At 48.0% G+C, this 15,287-nt stretch overlaps 1 protein-coding gene across 1 annotated transcript in view; it reads right to left on the minus strand.

Moving 5' to 3' along the window:
• The window catches only part of EPHB1 (EPH receptor B1), a 433,422-nt gene that overhangs the window by 69,076 nt on the left and 349,059 nt on the right, over positions 1 to 15,287 (minus strand). Inside the window, exons 8-10 of the mRNA XM_007457544.1 lie at positions 14,172 to 14,280; positions 13,288 to 13,352; positions 1,056 to 1,178 (exon numbers count right to left, since the gene is read on the minus strand). Coding sequence (XP_007457606.1) covers positions 1,056 to 1,178; positions 13,288 to 13,352; positions 14,172 to 14,280 — 297 coding nt within the window. The remainder of the gene's footprint in view (positions 1 to 1,055; positions 1,179 to 13,287; positions 13,353 to 14,171; positions 14,281 to 15,287) is intronic.

Below are 15,287 nucleotides of genomic sequence, written 5' to 3' on the forward strand. Positions count from 1 at the left end.
AGTGTGACTTCCCCTAAAGACAATATATGGAGTGGCTGTCTGGAAGACTTTGACTAAACATATTTTATGGAGTTTAAAATATTATTCGGAGAGACAACCCCATGGCTCTCCAAATACTGACATGAAAAAAAGCACTTCCATACATAGGAACTACAAAGAAGAATACAACATATGAGTGAAGAGAGATTGAATAGTGGCTAATACAACTTAAAGAAGAAGAGAAGACAAAGAATGTTGTAGAAACAAAAGTAGGAAAGAGGACACAAAGCAAACACATTTTTGAGAAGATTCAGAACAGATAGCAGAGGGGGCAGTAAAGAGATTACTTCCAAAGGAATGATATTTTGGGATATTTTACTCATTTACATCAATAAGGCTGTATCCATTGCCCAACTGACTCAACTACTGATCCATTAAAGGAAGATGAAAATTTTAGATCAGTCTTTAGGTAGAATTTCCTAAGAGCATCTCAGGCAGTTAGTTCTCTGCCGGGCTGGGTTTCTATTCCAATGCAGGAAGATGGATGAGAGCACACGTTTTTGGGACAGAAATTTGTCTTGTATTACCATCCATATCATAGATCTTTTGTTTAAAAATATGGACATGGGTGAGCTTTCTTCTGGAAATAGTGGTCCCTCTTCAGTTTATCATGGTCTGCCTCCAAATCCATGTACATCAGAAAAGGAGAACTGAAAGTGTGGGAAGAAATCTTGGCCCAAAGCCATGGAGATATGAGAGTCGGTGAAGGGGATACTAGGTCCAGCTTCTAAAAATGTATATTTCTCAGTTGGTTACCCTATTTCTCTCTCTCTGTCTGCATTTGGTGGTCCATTTCCAAAGCTATTTCTGAATCTTTTCAGACTAGAGTTGACTTCTCTGCAATACCAAATAAGCTTGGACACCACGAACAAGCTCCCCAAACGATCCTTAGACACACATTGTAGATGGCTTAAACGTATCTTCTGGGGGAAAAGATGGTAGAGAACGCCCAGAGAGGTGGGAAGAGGTTGTTTGGACACCACGAGAACAGAAAGGAGGGGAGGGGAGAGCCATACCTGCTCCGATGACCTCTTCGATTTTCACAAAAGAGACATCAATCTCCTTGGCAAACTCCCGGACAGCTTCGTTGGGGTCCTCATAAGTGAAGGGGTCAATGTAGATCTTCATCCCTGGGGAGCCTTTTTAGAGGAGATAAGCAGGGTTAACATCCCAAAGAGGACACGGCGGTCATTAAGCACTGGCTGATGTCCCCAGCTGTAAGGGTATGATCGGGGCGGGGGTGTCTCTCCTACACATAGGGCTGCCTCTCTTTTCCTTGCTGGGCCTCCCCATCTCCCTTCCCTCTGGGCCACGCTAGCCTGGTTCTCTGTCCTCTACTTCTCCTCTGTATTTTCTTCTGTTTTTGAGCTCTTGATGAAAAGTGGAGCAGATTACTTATAAATGACAGATTGGGACCAGTTCCCACACCAGGCACTCACAGAAGGCAAAGAAGCTGATTGATGCCAACCAAATGCATTAGCAGAAAAGTGGTGGTAAAATGGTAGGGCAGGTATCAATATTATCAACTTGACAACTTTCCTGAGTAGAGGCCACCATTAAGGTTATAACTGACGGCCGTGTCCAGGGCTGGAAGAGGGATGAGGATGGATTTAAAAAAAAAAAAAAAAAAGAAAGAAAGAAATTGCTATTAGAAAAACCTCAAGATAGGAGTGCTAAGCCAGTATACCGGAAGAGAAAATGGGAAGAGAAAAGCATAGAAAACACTGGGAGAGGAAAGAGCAAAGTCTACATAGAAAAAAATGAGGTGGAATGAGAGAAAAATGGTGATTGAACCCCCATGCCTTCAGACACAGTGAAGTATGAAAAGTGAATAAAATGGTGAATGAGAAATACATAAAAGAATATGGGCTTTGTCACTGGTGTTTACAGTGGCAAGATAAATAGGTGTGCACGGGGGGAAAATAGAGAATCGCCACTGCAGAAAAAACACATTCAAGAAGTGGAGGAGAGGGGACAAAAGGAAGGAAATGGGACCCAGAACAAATGGATTCATCACAATGTCGTTTTTCACCGTGTTGGGTGTGTCATTAGGCAAGAATGGAGATGGTTTTCCTGGCGGTGATGTGGTGGGAGCTGAGCTTCGAAAGCTGCTCAGCACGGTCTGGCATCGCATTCTTGGGAAGAGCAGCCATTTTCCCTGCCCGTCGCTGCTGTCTGGCTCATGGAAGAGGCAGGTCAGCAGGGCAGGCAGGTGTGCAAAAGCCCAAGTGCTGTGCACGCGGTGGAGGCCGGATCTCAGGTTCGCAGAGCTGAGCTCCTCTCAGCGCACACTTCCCACCCGGCCGCCGTGGCTTCTTCTCAGTGAGTCCCAGCCCTGAGCGCGTGGTCTAGTTTTGACATCTTTCATCCAAAAATCTTCTGGTGACTCTACAGATCCCCCAGATTAATGTTGCCCTGATCACCAGTTCAGGCCAGAATACAATCCAGAGGGAGAAGGAAGATGCAGCAAACAATTAAAGGGGGATATGTTTTGAAAGCCAAAGAGAGCCAGGTGCTCTGACCAGAGGAATTGCTTCTTTTGAAAGCTGGGCTATTCCCAGTCATTAAATGAAAGCACTCCAAGCACACTAGGTGGCTTGCTTTAGGGTGATCGACATCACTCTAGAATGCTCTTTGAAAACTTGGGGATGACAACATTGACTTTGGAATCTGCCGATTGAACTTTGGACAAAGCAAATCCTCATCTTTATAATAGAACGTTCTAATCCCTGGGGGGATGGAGGGAGGGAGAGAGGGGGAGAGAGAGAGAGAGAGAGAGGGAGAGAGAGAGAGAGAGGGAGAGGGAGAGAGAGTTTACTTTAATAACAGTGGACAAAGGGGAAAACAGAGTTGGAGGTTCATCCCTTTCTCCTTTGGTGTGGAGAACTAGTGAAGTGCAGAAAGGATTGAAACCACATAGAAAGTCTAACAGCCCAGACCAGTATCTCCAGGCAGTCTCACTTTGGGTTTCTCCAGAAGCAACAACTTCAGACAAGGTTTTGAAAGCAAGTGGCTTATCTGGGAGGTGATCCGAATAAGTAGCCACAGGCAAGTGTGACAGCTATAGGTAGGAAAGGAACGCAGCCTATGAAAGGTGTGCTCTCAAGGCACTTACTGCCTTGGGGCTGTGGGTAATTGACACAGGCTTAACTCCCCAGCCCCTAGGATTCTCTGAGACCATATGCTTCAGAGTCGGCCCACCCTAGGGTGGAGGGAGCTGGCAAAGCTCCACAGGACTCCCATCAGTCATTGGTTGAGGGCTGGCTGCCCTGCTGGGCAGGTGGGCGGGGAGACTCCAGGGCCTGAGAGGCGCTTAGGTGAAGAAACACAGATGCTTCAGGTGGAAGCTGGCTAGTGTGCGCTGGAAGGGTGAGCTCAGGAGACGAGGTCACCACAAAAGACCCACTCAAAATGCCACGGGGGCAGCAGGCCAGTGTCAACAACCTGTGACTTCTTCCCAGTTCTGGGCTGAAATGAGAGAAGGCTCAGAGCCCAGAAGCTGGGATCTAGAGGTGAGGTCACAACACCAAAGCCTCTCACTAGCCGGGCATTCTGAGCCAAGACCACGTACATCTCTTATAACATTGTTTTCCTCTGCTGACAGAGGAGGGAACACCTTCCTCCTGCGGCGGCTGTGATATTAAGGACCATGTTGCAAGTGACATGCCTAACACGGTGCCTGGTGTACAGGGAGGGCTCACAAGCTGATATGCTCGTGATTATTATCAGTAAATTGTTCTAGGAAGTGTTTGGGGTGGTAGGAAGAGGAAGCCAGGGGTCGGGCATGGGGGCTGGGCATTGGGGGGCTGTAAACCGCTTAGGGTTATATTAGTTACTTTAAAAATACCACCTTGTTATTTTGGATCAAGGGCTTTTAAACAGTGTACGCTAAGCTGTCCTATAGGAACTCTTCCATGGAAACTAATTAAACAATCTAGAGTGTGCTGTAATGAATGGTTTGTAAGTAAAGACATATGTAAGTATGAATGAGAGAGGGTTCTGAGTTAATGAGCTCCACAGATACTGGCCCCAATCAATTCTGGGAAGGAGCTATTCCCAGAAGGTAGAGGCTCATCTCTTGATGGTGCCAGGATTCATGTAGGCCAGTGGTGTCCAAGCAAGGGCATCTGCATGGGAGAAAGTTCACATTCTAATCACTGTGTGGTTTATTCACCGGCAGCTGCGCTACCACACTGGCTTGTGGAATTAAGGAGTGTGTGTGTGTGTGAGTGTGTATGTGTGTATGTATGTATGTGAGTGTGTGTATGTGTGTGAGTGTACAAATGTGTGTGTGTATGAGTATGTGCGTGTGTGAGCACACACGATGTCTCAACTGCTGTTCTGGGCCAGGCAGGGGCTTTGGTCATCACTGAAGCTTTTCACAAGAAGCCGAGGAGGTGGCACGGAGCCTAGACCTGGTCAATTTAGAGCATCCTGAACGTATGCAGGGTAGGAATCAGTTCTTGTTTTCCCTGAAATTGAGGATGCCTTTGTTAGACTGAAGAAGGAAAACTGAAATCAGAAGTCTAACAAATGGTTCAAACTCAGTGCTTTTCCTCTGATGAGGGCCAGATAGGGCCAGTCTAGGAATGGCTGTGGGCAGGGTCCCTAGGTCCTAAGTCTGAAGAATGATTTGGCAGAACACATGCACTAATGGCTCTCCCTGCATCCACCTCGTCTCGGGATGACACATATCTCCAGACCTCTTTCCCACATCACAGCTAGCCTTTTTCTAGTCCCAGAAAATGATGAGGAAAAATAAAATGTCTTCAGCTAGGCAGAACAGGTCATTTGTCTTTTGGCTCATTTTGTGTTTCTGCATAAATCCTGCATCAGCCCGTTTCTGCTCCCACTTGCCAGTGAGCAGTTTTTAATTATCAGGGAAATGGTATTTAGTGCAATGAATCACCAGACAGTGAACAAGGAATTCGAGTCAGCTGTGGAGTCGGGCACAGCCAAACATTTAGAGACAGGGCTCAGGAAATATTCTCAGATGGTGAGTGTTGGGAAAATATTATTAATGGCAGTTATAATAATATCAGATGTAATATAGCTCTACAATGTAAGACATTTTATAATGCTCTGGCCAATGCTTCACATTATTGTTAGTGTTAATATTATAATATTTATAATATCTTATAGTTTCTGATTATTTTAATCATTTTTAACATAGGCTACATACCTCTGGCACAAAAGTGGTATGTACAGATCTAAACTGATTGATGGTGCCGAGAGGAAAGAAAAGCTTCAATTTTATGACCTTCTAGTTTACTAATCTCAAAGATCTGATTTGCAGATATGTTTATTCTTTGATCTCAAAATCCATTTATGCTATGAGTGGGGTCACAGCCTGGACTGTTAAAGCTTTAAAGGACCGTAGTCCCAGGAGATCTGCAAAATCTCAAACATGAACCAAGGCTTTAAAGATATTAACTTTGGGGAGAAATGACTTCACCATTGTCCAGAGCCTTCCTGCATGGCAGGGAGCAGTCCTTGAAGCACAAGAAACTCCTGGGTATTGTTGGAGATCCTGTAGCAGGAGATTAGTGTGCTCTCAAAAGGGAAGAGGCTGGGATAAATTTGGGGGATGCTGGCAGATTGTGGGGTGTAGCTAAAAAGTCAACTCGACATGTTTACAAGTGCCAGGGTCTCAGGGCGGGATAGCGTGGGCTGGTAAAGGGCCAGTTCTAAACAGTAAGTGACATTTAGGTATTAAAAGTGGAAGAAGAAGATGGAATACTGCCATTCAGCCCTCTTGTGCATATTCAGAAAGTACAAAATCAGTACCACGGACAGCTTGCAGGTCCCATGAGGGAGGCTTCAGGGTGCCAGGAAGAGCCCAGGGCCCTCCTGCTGGTGGAGGATTCCTAGAATCCCACGGTAGGGTCTGGAAAGCTAGTGCATAAATTAGGTTGTTTTCAGTCGTTGATATCTTGTGTCCCAGCAGGTTTGATGGAGCCATAGGAAAGGGGGACATCTGCCTCCTCATTCTGCATTCTGGATCCAAGGCAGACTTTGTCATATTCATGACTCACCTAAATTTGGTCCAGATATCTAAGCACAAGAGGGAAGCTGTTTAGGGATCTGCACATAAACTCCGGTTCCTGGGAGGGACCTCATCCAGTCCTCTGCCTCAGAACGTTGATCGCCCCTCTTTTTCTCGATGCTGACCAGACACCCAACTAGCCCTGTGCCAGGGACTGTGGGATCTACAGGGAAAACAGAGCTCGTGGAGTTCTCAGGTCACTGAGATGTGAACAAACCGGGAAGCAGTGCCAGAGAGTCTAGAATCAGGATCCCACACCCAGAAACAAGCTGTAAGTGCTGCAGAAACCAGAGAGGTGGAGGACTGTGGATGCTAGCCTTCAAGGTCAGAGTTCTAGAAGGACAGGTCATGTGGTCCTTCAATGAAGAGGGAGAAGCTTGAAGTGTCATGAGGCACAGCTCAGAGAGAGACCTGCCATTGTGTGAGCGGGGACAATGTGGTCAGCTTGAGTGTGGAAGGAAGTGGGGGTCTGAGGCGGAACAGTGCTAATGCACTAGTGGGAGGGCCTTGACTACCATCAAAGGCATCTGGATTGCTGCCATTGGACACACAGAGCCGACAACTGTGCCAGCAGCAGGGAAGGGATGTACTGAGAGCAAGGCATCAGGGAGTTCATTTTGCCGACAGCCCACAGCATTCCCTTGCATTGTTGCAGGGAAGGGGCTGGAGGCTGAGAAAACAGCTCTGAGGTTGCTGCTGTAATTACGGTACAAGATAACAGTTTTTAAGCAGAGCATCGCAATGACAACAGCAGAAGAGGCAAAAGAAATTTCAAAGGAATAACTGACAGCACTTGGTGAGCGATTAAAGAAGAGGAATGAAGGAAGGACCAGAAGAATGCGAATCAATGCCAAGACTTCCAGAATCAAGTGGTCCTATTAACCAGGTGATGGACTTTGGGAAGGAAACCCTATTGTTAGGGAAGTTTGCACACGTGGCTTTAGACTTTGAATGCATGGATGAAATATGTAAGGCCTAGAAGTCAGTCAGAAAACTCAGAATGGAAACAGAGCTGAAAGGCTGGATGTGGAGTGGTGGATGTGGTGGACACATGAGTTACCCAGAGCTTCACACAGTTGAAGCTGTTGATGTGAAAGGCTGAGGACGGGTAGTTTCTCAGAGCAAATCTACCAGGAAAGGTTGATGGGCGCTAGAAACACTTTGCTCCGCCTGCTTGGGGTCAAGACCAGGACGATGGGTGGTTGTCTTTTTCCCTGAAAGAATGGAGGTCACGGGTGTCCAGCCAAGGCTAGAGGGAGAATCCAAGAGAGGGAGCCCCAGGGTGGGCAACAAGGCTGGTGGAAAAGCGCCGAATCTGAGGAAGCTCTTCCTTCCCCTTTCTGTTTGGGGGTTTCACCACATTTCAAGATTTGTTCTTAAAACCACAGTTATTGCCTAATATGTGTCTCCAAGAGAAGGAAAGTGGACCACAGGCTACTTGCTATTGACGAAGGTGTTTCAGGAAAAATAGTTTACAATCTCCCTGCTTCTTGGGTATCAATGACCAGGACAGGCAGGTCCTTCCAGGCAAGGCCCACTGTCTCTGGGGCACTGAAGTCCTGCCAGGAACCTGAGGCCAACAGCCCAGGAGCTGTGGACTCAAAGAGTTACCCTGGTTTCTAGAGGCTCTGGCTTTGAGCCAGCAGCAGACAACTGGGTGAAGCTAGCTCGTTAAATTTATTTGACCTTTAATAAGAACTCACTGAACACTCAGCCGCCTTTTGCACCTGGGGGCCTTTCCTCCTCTTCCCATAGGCCCTCATTTACTCATGTTCAGGTACTAATGCTCCTGTTACCTTCAGGAGAGGCAGCCAAAATATCCATGGTCTGTGTCCCTCCTCCAGCTACACCTGACCTTCACGCTGGTGTCCAAAGGCGATTTCCAGTGCGCTGGATGCTGTGTCCTGAATGGTTCAGATATGTCCCTCCCACCCAGAGTCAAGAAAGCTGGGTGTAGAATCTTGGGTCGAATCAAGTCCAGTGTCCTGCCTAAAGCAGGAATCCTCTCTACAACATGCTCTACAGCAGCCTTTACTGATATCTGTCTCTGCAAGACCAGAGAGCTTACCTCCCTCCCCACAAAGCAGCCTGTCTCTGTGTGGACAGTTCCAGTTTGGGGGGCTGTTCATATATTGAATCAAAGTCTGCCTACTTGGATCGCTCACCGATGGTTCCATTTAACGCAACAAAGCACAACAACAGTATCACCTTTCTTTTGCCATGATGGTGTCATGCTTTTGACCCCCAGGTTCCTGCCTGCACTTCTCCAGCACCAAATCGGTTGGTGTCTCTGAGGTGACAGGTCAGGACTTGGCACCCTCCATGGGTCAGCTGCTTTGTAGACACAGTCCTTCTTGACACATGGGGTCCCCAGAACCAAGAATGTCCTTCTAGATGAGTTCTCACCAGCACAGAGGACAGCATTTCTGTGTATCACCTCCTCTGATCCCAACTTTAATTGTGACCACAGAGTCTTAAAACTCTGGACAGGCTACTTGACTTCTCTGAGGCTCTGTTTCTTCACATGCAAAATCTACCTCATGGGACGGTTATGAGGCTCAAATTAGTAAATTTAAAGTTACTGTGCTCAACATAGTAAGTGCTCAAATTGGAGGCTTTTAGTAGCAGTATTCTGCATTAGTAACAGTGCTTAGCCTTTCTTATTAGCTTTTTCTCTCTCCTATTAAGCATGTGATCAACTAAGTACTGAAACTTTTCCATACAAACAGATAGCAAGTCCGGTCTCCTCCTTTTTGTAGCGCTTTATTTTTGTTTTAACCAGCACTAGCTTCTAGATTTATCCCTCTAACATTTTGTCTTGCAGATTTCAAATTAGCATTCAAAGCTGTTGTATAGTTCTGAAATTTGATTCTGTCTTCTGTGGAGTTCCTTAAGCCACCCAACTGTTACCTACAAACTTGATAAGCATCCCTAGGCTTGCATCTGACTCATGAATTTAAAAAACAATCAAACAAACAAGAGATTGAATTGGACAAGAACTAGAATAAAACTGGTGACTTCCTTCCTGGCTGACAGACTCACTAACCCACTATCTTTTCGTATGACGACCAGCTCTGTACCCACTTTACAATGCTTTCCCATGGGAGATCATAAAATATTTTTGCCAAAATAAAAATCCACTACATATACAATTCCTCTTGAATTTACTAAATGCGTAACCCTAGTAAATGAGATGAGGTCCCCATAACTTTTCTTAACAATCCTGTCTTCGTTCCCAATTATTTAGTTTTAGAACCCATCTGCTTCCCAGTCTCTTGAGCATTTGGCAGGGATCAAGCTCACCCTCCTGTTCTGTGGTCCCTGTGTGCTGTCCTCTTGTCCTGTGTGAAAATTAGTGTGTTTGCCAGTCTTATGGTCTTTAGACACATATCTTATTTGTTTTTGCTTTTCTCAAAGCTTAACAAAAGTAGCTCGGTGATTATATCTGCTGTTGCCTGTAACAAGGAGATGATTCTGTTAGGGTTGCTTTCTGAAAGCCCTTGACCCCTTACCAAGCCCTTACCTTCTTCTCTCCCCACCCCTTCACACTCCATCCATCTCAGAAATCAGTGCAGTGTCAATCACCATCAAGTGTATAGTTGTCCATCCAAGCCCCATAAGTACCTGGTAGCACTTCCAAAATGTAGCATCAACTGGAACTTTTCTAAAGATAGATTACCCAGCATACCCTAGCCCACCTGGATCATTCCATCCAGGCAATTTTTAGTCAGCCAGCACCTTCTGCGGACTGGCCCATGGAAACCATGAGAACACTCCGTCTGTCTGCCTCTTCCCCGACATGGGAAACCCACACTCCCACCCACCCTTCAACATGAACCACAGGTTCCCAGGCTCTTCAGTCCAGCATCCAGCACCACATCCATGCACTTTCACTTCTCTACCTGCCTGCCCTCTAGTCTCTTTCACCCAAATCCAATCCCCCCTTACAAGTCTGTTCTCTGTGCTGCAGGCTCAGAGCGGGGATGTAAGCCAGTGCCTTAGGGAGCACTTGGCATTCTCAAATTGACCAGATCTGCCAGGGCTTCATGGACTAGAGAAGGTATTATGTTTGCCAACATTTCTGTTATGTCTCCTTCAGCCTTTGCATCAGCTTGAAAGACAGGTCTGGGAGGGCAGGGGCTGCTGACCTCTGTATGTGGCCCTATGCCTTCCCTGCCTGTGGGGAAGAGAGGCAGGGGCCCTCTCGGGTACTGATGAGTGAGGCTGGGGAACTGCTGCAGGTTTTCTGTCCCTCTCAGGGCAGGAAGCACTTAGATGTCCAGGTTACCATCCACGTCCCACAGCAAAGTACATGCATGTGGACGGCCCAGGAATGGTTATGTGCACACATTCACATCAGGTGCATCCACCTTTCTGCCTCCTGCAGTGGGACCCAGAGAGAGGACCAACAAACCTCATCCCATTTTGACTTGCTTCTGACCTCCAGCCACCTTGCGCCTCTGCAGTATGGTAAGATCATGGGCTCTGCTGCCAGGTTTAGAGGGTGTGTGGTCCACCTTGGCCACCCATGAGTGGTGAGACCAGGCAAAGTCATGTCATTAATGTCTGCCACCTAGAGTGGTTGTCAGGGTCAGAGGGATTGACATGAGCCTCCAGAATAAAGTTCCCAATGCACCGAGTAGGCTTTCCATAACTAATTACTCCTACCCTCCCCCCTCTCGGGCCAGGCCTATTCTCCACCAGAGCCTTGAGTTTCCTCTTCTGCTATATGTGTGCTGAGTTTTCTCCCAGCTCCACAGCCCTTAGACTGTCATTCTCCAACAGTAATAGCTTTAGTCAGAATGATGGATGTCCATGAGAGAAAAGGCACTAATGCAGCTCAAAGCATGAGGCTATGAGTTTAAAGAACCAGAGTGCAAAGAGGAGCCAGGTTTTGGAGACTGGATAAAAAGAGAAGAGTTATGAATAGGAGGAAAGAGCATTTATAAAAAGGAGAATGGATTTAAAAAGAAGACAGACTTCTAAAGCCAAGGAGGGAGTGAACTCTGGTCCATGAAGAACTCTGCGTTCCCGGGTCCCACCCTCACTGGTTGCAGCAAGGCCTCTGCTACTGCAGACTAGGTGGTGGGTTTTCTGTGGACCCTGAGAACCAGGGAAGCCTCCTTCTGTTGGTCTTAGAGGGGACAGAGTTCCCCAGAAGCAGGCTGTGAGCACTTTGGGAGCAGACCTCTGTGCACGTGGGTGCCATGTGGTGGCCCAGCCAAGCCGGCCCCTTCAGAGCAGAATGGTCAGGTCTGAGGTTGAAGTGCCCCCAAAGGCAGCAAGATGCATCCCAGCTTGATGCTCAGGGACTTTCTCTACCCCGACTAAGGGGTGGTGACAAGGCTTAACTGACATGCCTTTAAAAAGGGACATTCTCCCCTTTGGGCGTCTCTAGTCTTCAAAATGGCACTCCTCCTTTTGAACCCAATTTTGTGTCCTCTGCTTTCAAGCCCACATGGCCATCTTTAAATGTGTCATCCAGAGTTCAAAGGATGCCAAATCTGAAATAGACTTTATAGCGCCTCTCAACATGGCCAGGAGTCAGCCCAGAACAGGGAGGCAGGGCAATGTCAGAATCCCGAGAGGCAGAGGCAGGGAGGCAGGGCAGGGGAGAAAGCCCTCCAGGTAATTCTGATGCACCCTGGAGGGGGCACCTTCACTTAAGAATCACAGATAAATCAAAGTCTCTGTTCTTAGGAAGGTAAGGCCCTGCCTGGAAGGGAAATGCCCCGGTTACTATAAGAAAAATCATCTGTAGATTTTGCCATGAGGTGCAGAGTCAGGATGTGAGGAGAGGAGAGAGAACACATTCAAGTTTCCCCTCTAAAACCAGTGATGTCTGGTTACAATGGAGGCCCAACTGGCCTGCTGGGGGAAAGAAAGAGGGGCAAATGGGACTCTGAATGTTGCAGGAGCTGTGCCTATAGCCTTAGAAGGGGGCTGCTCTCCCAAACCCTCACTCCCCATTTGTGCTCCTGATCATGGGGTCTGCCTGGACCACCGTGGGATCCTCAGCTGGTGCCCAGCCCACAGACCTCTCCCAGCCATGACTGTGGAACAGCAGCCCAGCTGCCAGGGGCTTGGTCCTCTACAGACCCTTGGCAGGTTCTTGTTCTTGGATTGAAAGCCCCCGGGGAACAAAGCCATATCTACAGAGTGGCCTTTGTGCAGCTCCAGCCAGCATCGACCTTGGCCACGCCCGAACACGAGCCCCTCGGTGGTGAAGCTGCCATGGGAGCATCCCGGCATCACTCTCCTGCCTTGGGTGACCTCAGGTGAAACTTTTGCCTTGGAGCCCATTTCCGCTCCCAGAACCGCCCAGTGAGAGCCAGCTTAGGATGTGTGTAGACGGAGCCTGTTTTGCATGCTCACTGCCCAGCAGGACTGAGGTGAGATGCAGCTCACAGCGGAAGCCTGGGACAGAGAGTGCACAGCACACAGTGCTGGGGCAGGTTTCTGAGGGCGTCCGTGGAATTCAAAAGGAGTTATTTAGAATCAGAGTGTGTCTGCTGTAAAGATCTAAGCGTTCTGCTTTCTGGACTGAGTGGGACCTGTGCAGATCCTGCAACGTTGTCATTACACAGATCAAAGAATAATCCTGACACAAGCCTTTACGTTACACGCTGGTGAGGGGAAATTTTAGTTATAAAATATTACATTTAGGTTTTGAAAAAAAAGAGAGCAGAGAATGAGTGAGAAAAACTTTTAAAGGCACTGCTTAAAAGAAAACACTTGGGAGATATCCCAACACTTTGGCCTCTTGGGCTCTGCTATCTTTTTAATTCCCTACATTCGTGTTCTCTGACTTATCTGTGAATTTGGTTAACACATTCCCCAGCCGCTCCATTGGATAAGATAAGGCAGAAGATGTTAATAGAGAACCCTCTGTCTTTTCCCACTGGGTCTGATTTCAGGATTCACTGGCTTTTGCTAAACCCAATCTTCTCCCTGCCTCCCATGGGCTTATCAATGCAGAAGATAATCTACCCGCCAGGCATCCAATGAGTGCCCACGAAGGGTGGACACAGATGGGGTGGGCAGCCTCGGTCCCTGGGGACCCAGCTGCTGGGCGCTGGGGCCCAGGAGGGGGCTTGTGATTGGGACTGGCCAGTCTGGCTATAAGGAGCCCTCCAAGCACTCGCCTGCTCGGCTCAGTGGTTCTCCGGGGCTCAGGTGGTAGGTGTCTACTTTCTACTCACCTCGGCCTGTGCTGTAATGCTGGAGCTTATCACTGTACACAGCTTCTTTGCTGTAAGCCCGTTTCCTGTGGACACAAGGGAGAGGAGCACTCTCAGCTGGGGTGCACCCTGACCACCCTGTTCCCGGGCCTCCTGTCCTGATGGGGGCTCACCCAGGCATCTCGTGGGATTGGGTACTGCAACTCTCACTTTAAGTGGAGCTCCTGTCGTGGCCAGCATTCTGGCTTGACCACCACCTTGGGCAGCTGGGTCGAGGTCTTTCAAGTCAACGTCTGTCAGAGGCCGGGCAGGGCTGTGCGTCTCCATCAGAGCTTGGTGCAGAGGCTCTGGATGATGCCTATTAGCACTCTGGCCGCAACGCAGAACTTCTCGGAGGGACCAGCTGAATCTGGGCTAACCACCCAAGGCAGCAGCAACAGTATTAAAAATTCACAAGGCCTTCAGAGCCTGCCCTCCTGAAGGATACGGAGCTCCTCGCTTCCTCCTTGGCTCCCCTCCTGCCCCACTGTGCCCTGCGCCGAGGGCCCTATAGCTCTGTAGCCAGAGGATGGGCTGCTGCACATGGTGTGATGCTCCAGTGGGTCAAGTGCAATTTTGTAACTGTCACTCCAGGAAAACCGTTATGTGTAGGTGGGCTAAACGTCTTGGCTAAAATGAGGTTTGAGGATGAATGCTCAGAGCCTTGCCCAGCTCTTAACAGAGGATTTTATCCCAGGCACAGAGAAAATAAATAATCTGGAGAATTCTAGGCTGCCTGTGGATGGAGATGGGATGATGACTGTGGTGAGTTTGGCCCTGTCCAGTCTGTATGACATGGGAGGGGTCCACAAGCGGGGCTTCCTGGGTCTAAGGAGAGCAGGTGGGGGCAGGAGCGGGGGACCTACCTGCTGCAGACGATGGAGATGGCCACCAAGGACACGACGAACACGACCCCAGCTGCCGCCGAGCCAGCGATCAGGGGCAGCTGCTCACGCAGCTCAGACTTGTAATCGTCTAGGTGAGAAAGAGGCATTAGAAGCTTCCTGTATGCTTTTTGCATAGGGCTGGTACTCAGTGATGACAACAAAGACATTAGACAAATAGATAGATAGGTTCTATGCTTCAGAGCTGTAAGTCTGACCCAAACCAAAAGTAATCTTTAAGTCACAAATAAACAAAAACAAAGAAAAACAAATCACAGTGTCAACAATAAAGGCAAAACAGCAGTGACAGAGGACCTCAGAACTAAATTGATGCCACTGGTCCCAGAGCAGAGGTGACTCCGATCCACACGCCCTCATTTGGAAGGTCTCTCAAAGGTCTGTCAGCCACCTTAAGGATACGTCTAATGGGGGGAAATGGAAACCACTGCTGAAGTACCTTCTAAAACACAAAGTTGCTGAGATGCAGCACAGTCAACAGATTCGCTGAGCAGAGATTTAAGAGTATCTGCAGCCAGCCAGCACCGCACCCAGTACTGCAGAGGATGGAGGAATTGCCAAGAAGCAGCCCAGCACTCTCAAGCTCACACTCAAGAGAATGGGTCCAGGCTTCTGCTGGCGTTAGAACCAGGCTGTATCACATGGGGGAGTGGTTGCCCGCCAGTCAAAGAGGCAGACAGAGCTCGCCCAAACCCTGGCTTTACCATGGGGAAGCTTGGTGATCTCGGACAAAGCATTTAGCCTCTCTGACTCTCAGACTTCTTATCTGTTAAAATAAATTTTTTAATCAGATCATGTGACATATTTCAGTGTGTGATCTATCACAGATGCCCTTAATACGAATTCTCTTTTCCTTAATCCATATAGACCACTTGGCCCAGTGGGCTATTATTATTATTGTGGTTATTCTCTCACTTGGTGCCAAGGAGCCATTATCGAATGTTCGGGACTGAGGCAGATGGAGGTCAAGCTAAGTATGTGCTATGTCAAGTAGGGTAGGCGGATATAGTGAATAAAAGTATGGGCTGGCCGGTTAAATGTGAATTTCAGATAAACAACAAATAATGTTTCAGTCTAAGT

The sequence above is a fragment of the Lipotes vexillifer genome, unplaced genomic scaffold (genome assembly GCF_000442215.2).
Source record: "Lipotes vexillifer unplaced genomic scaffold, Lipotes_vexillifer_v1.1 scaffold86, whole genome shotgun sequence".
NCBI lineage: Eukaryota > Metazoa > Chordata > Mammalia > Artiodactyla > Lipotidae > Lipotes > Lipotes vexillifer.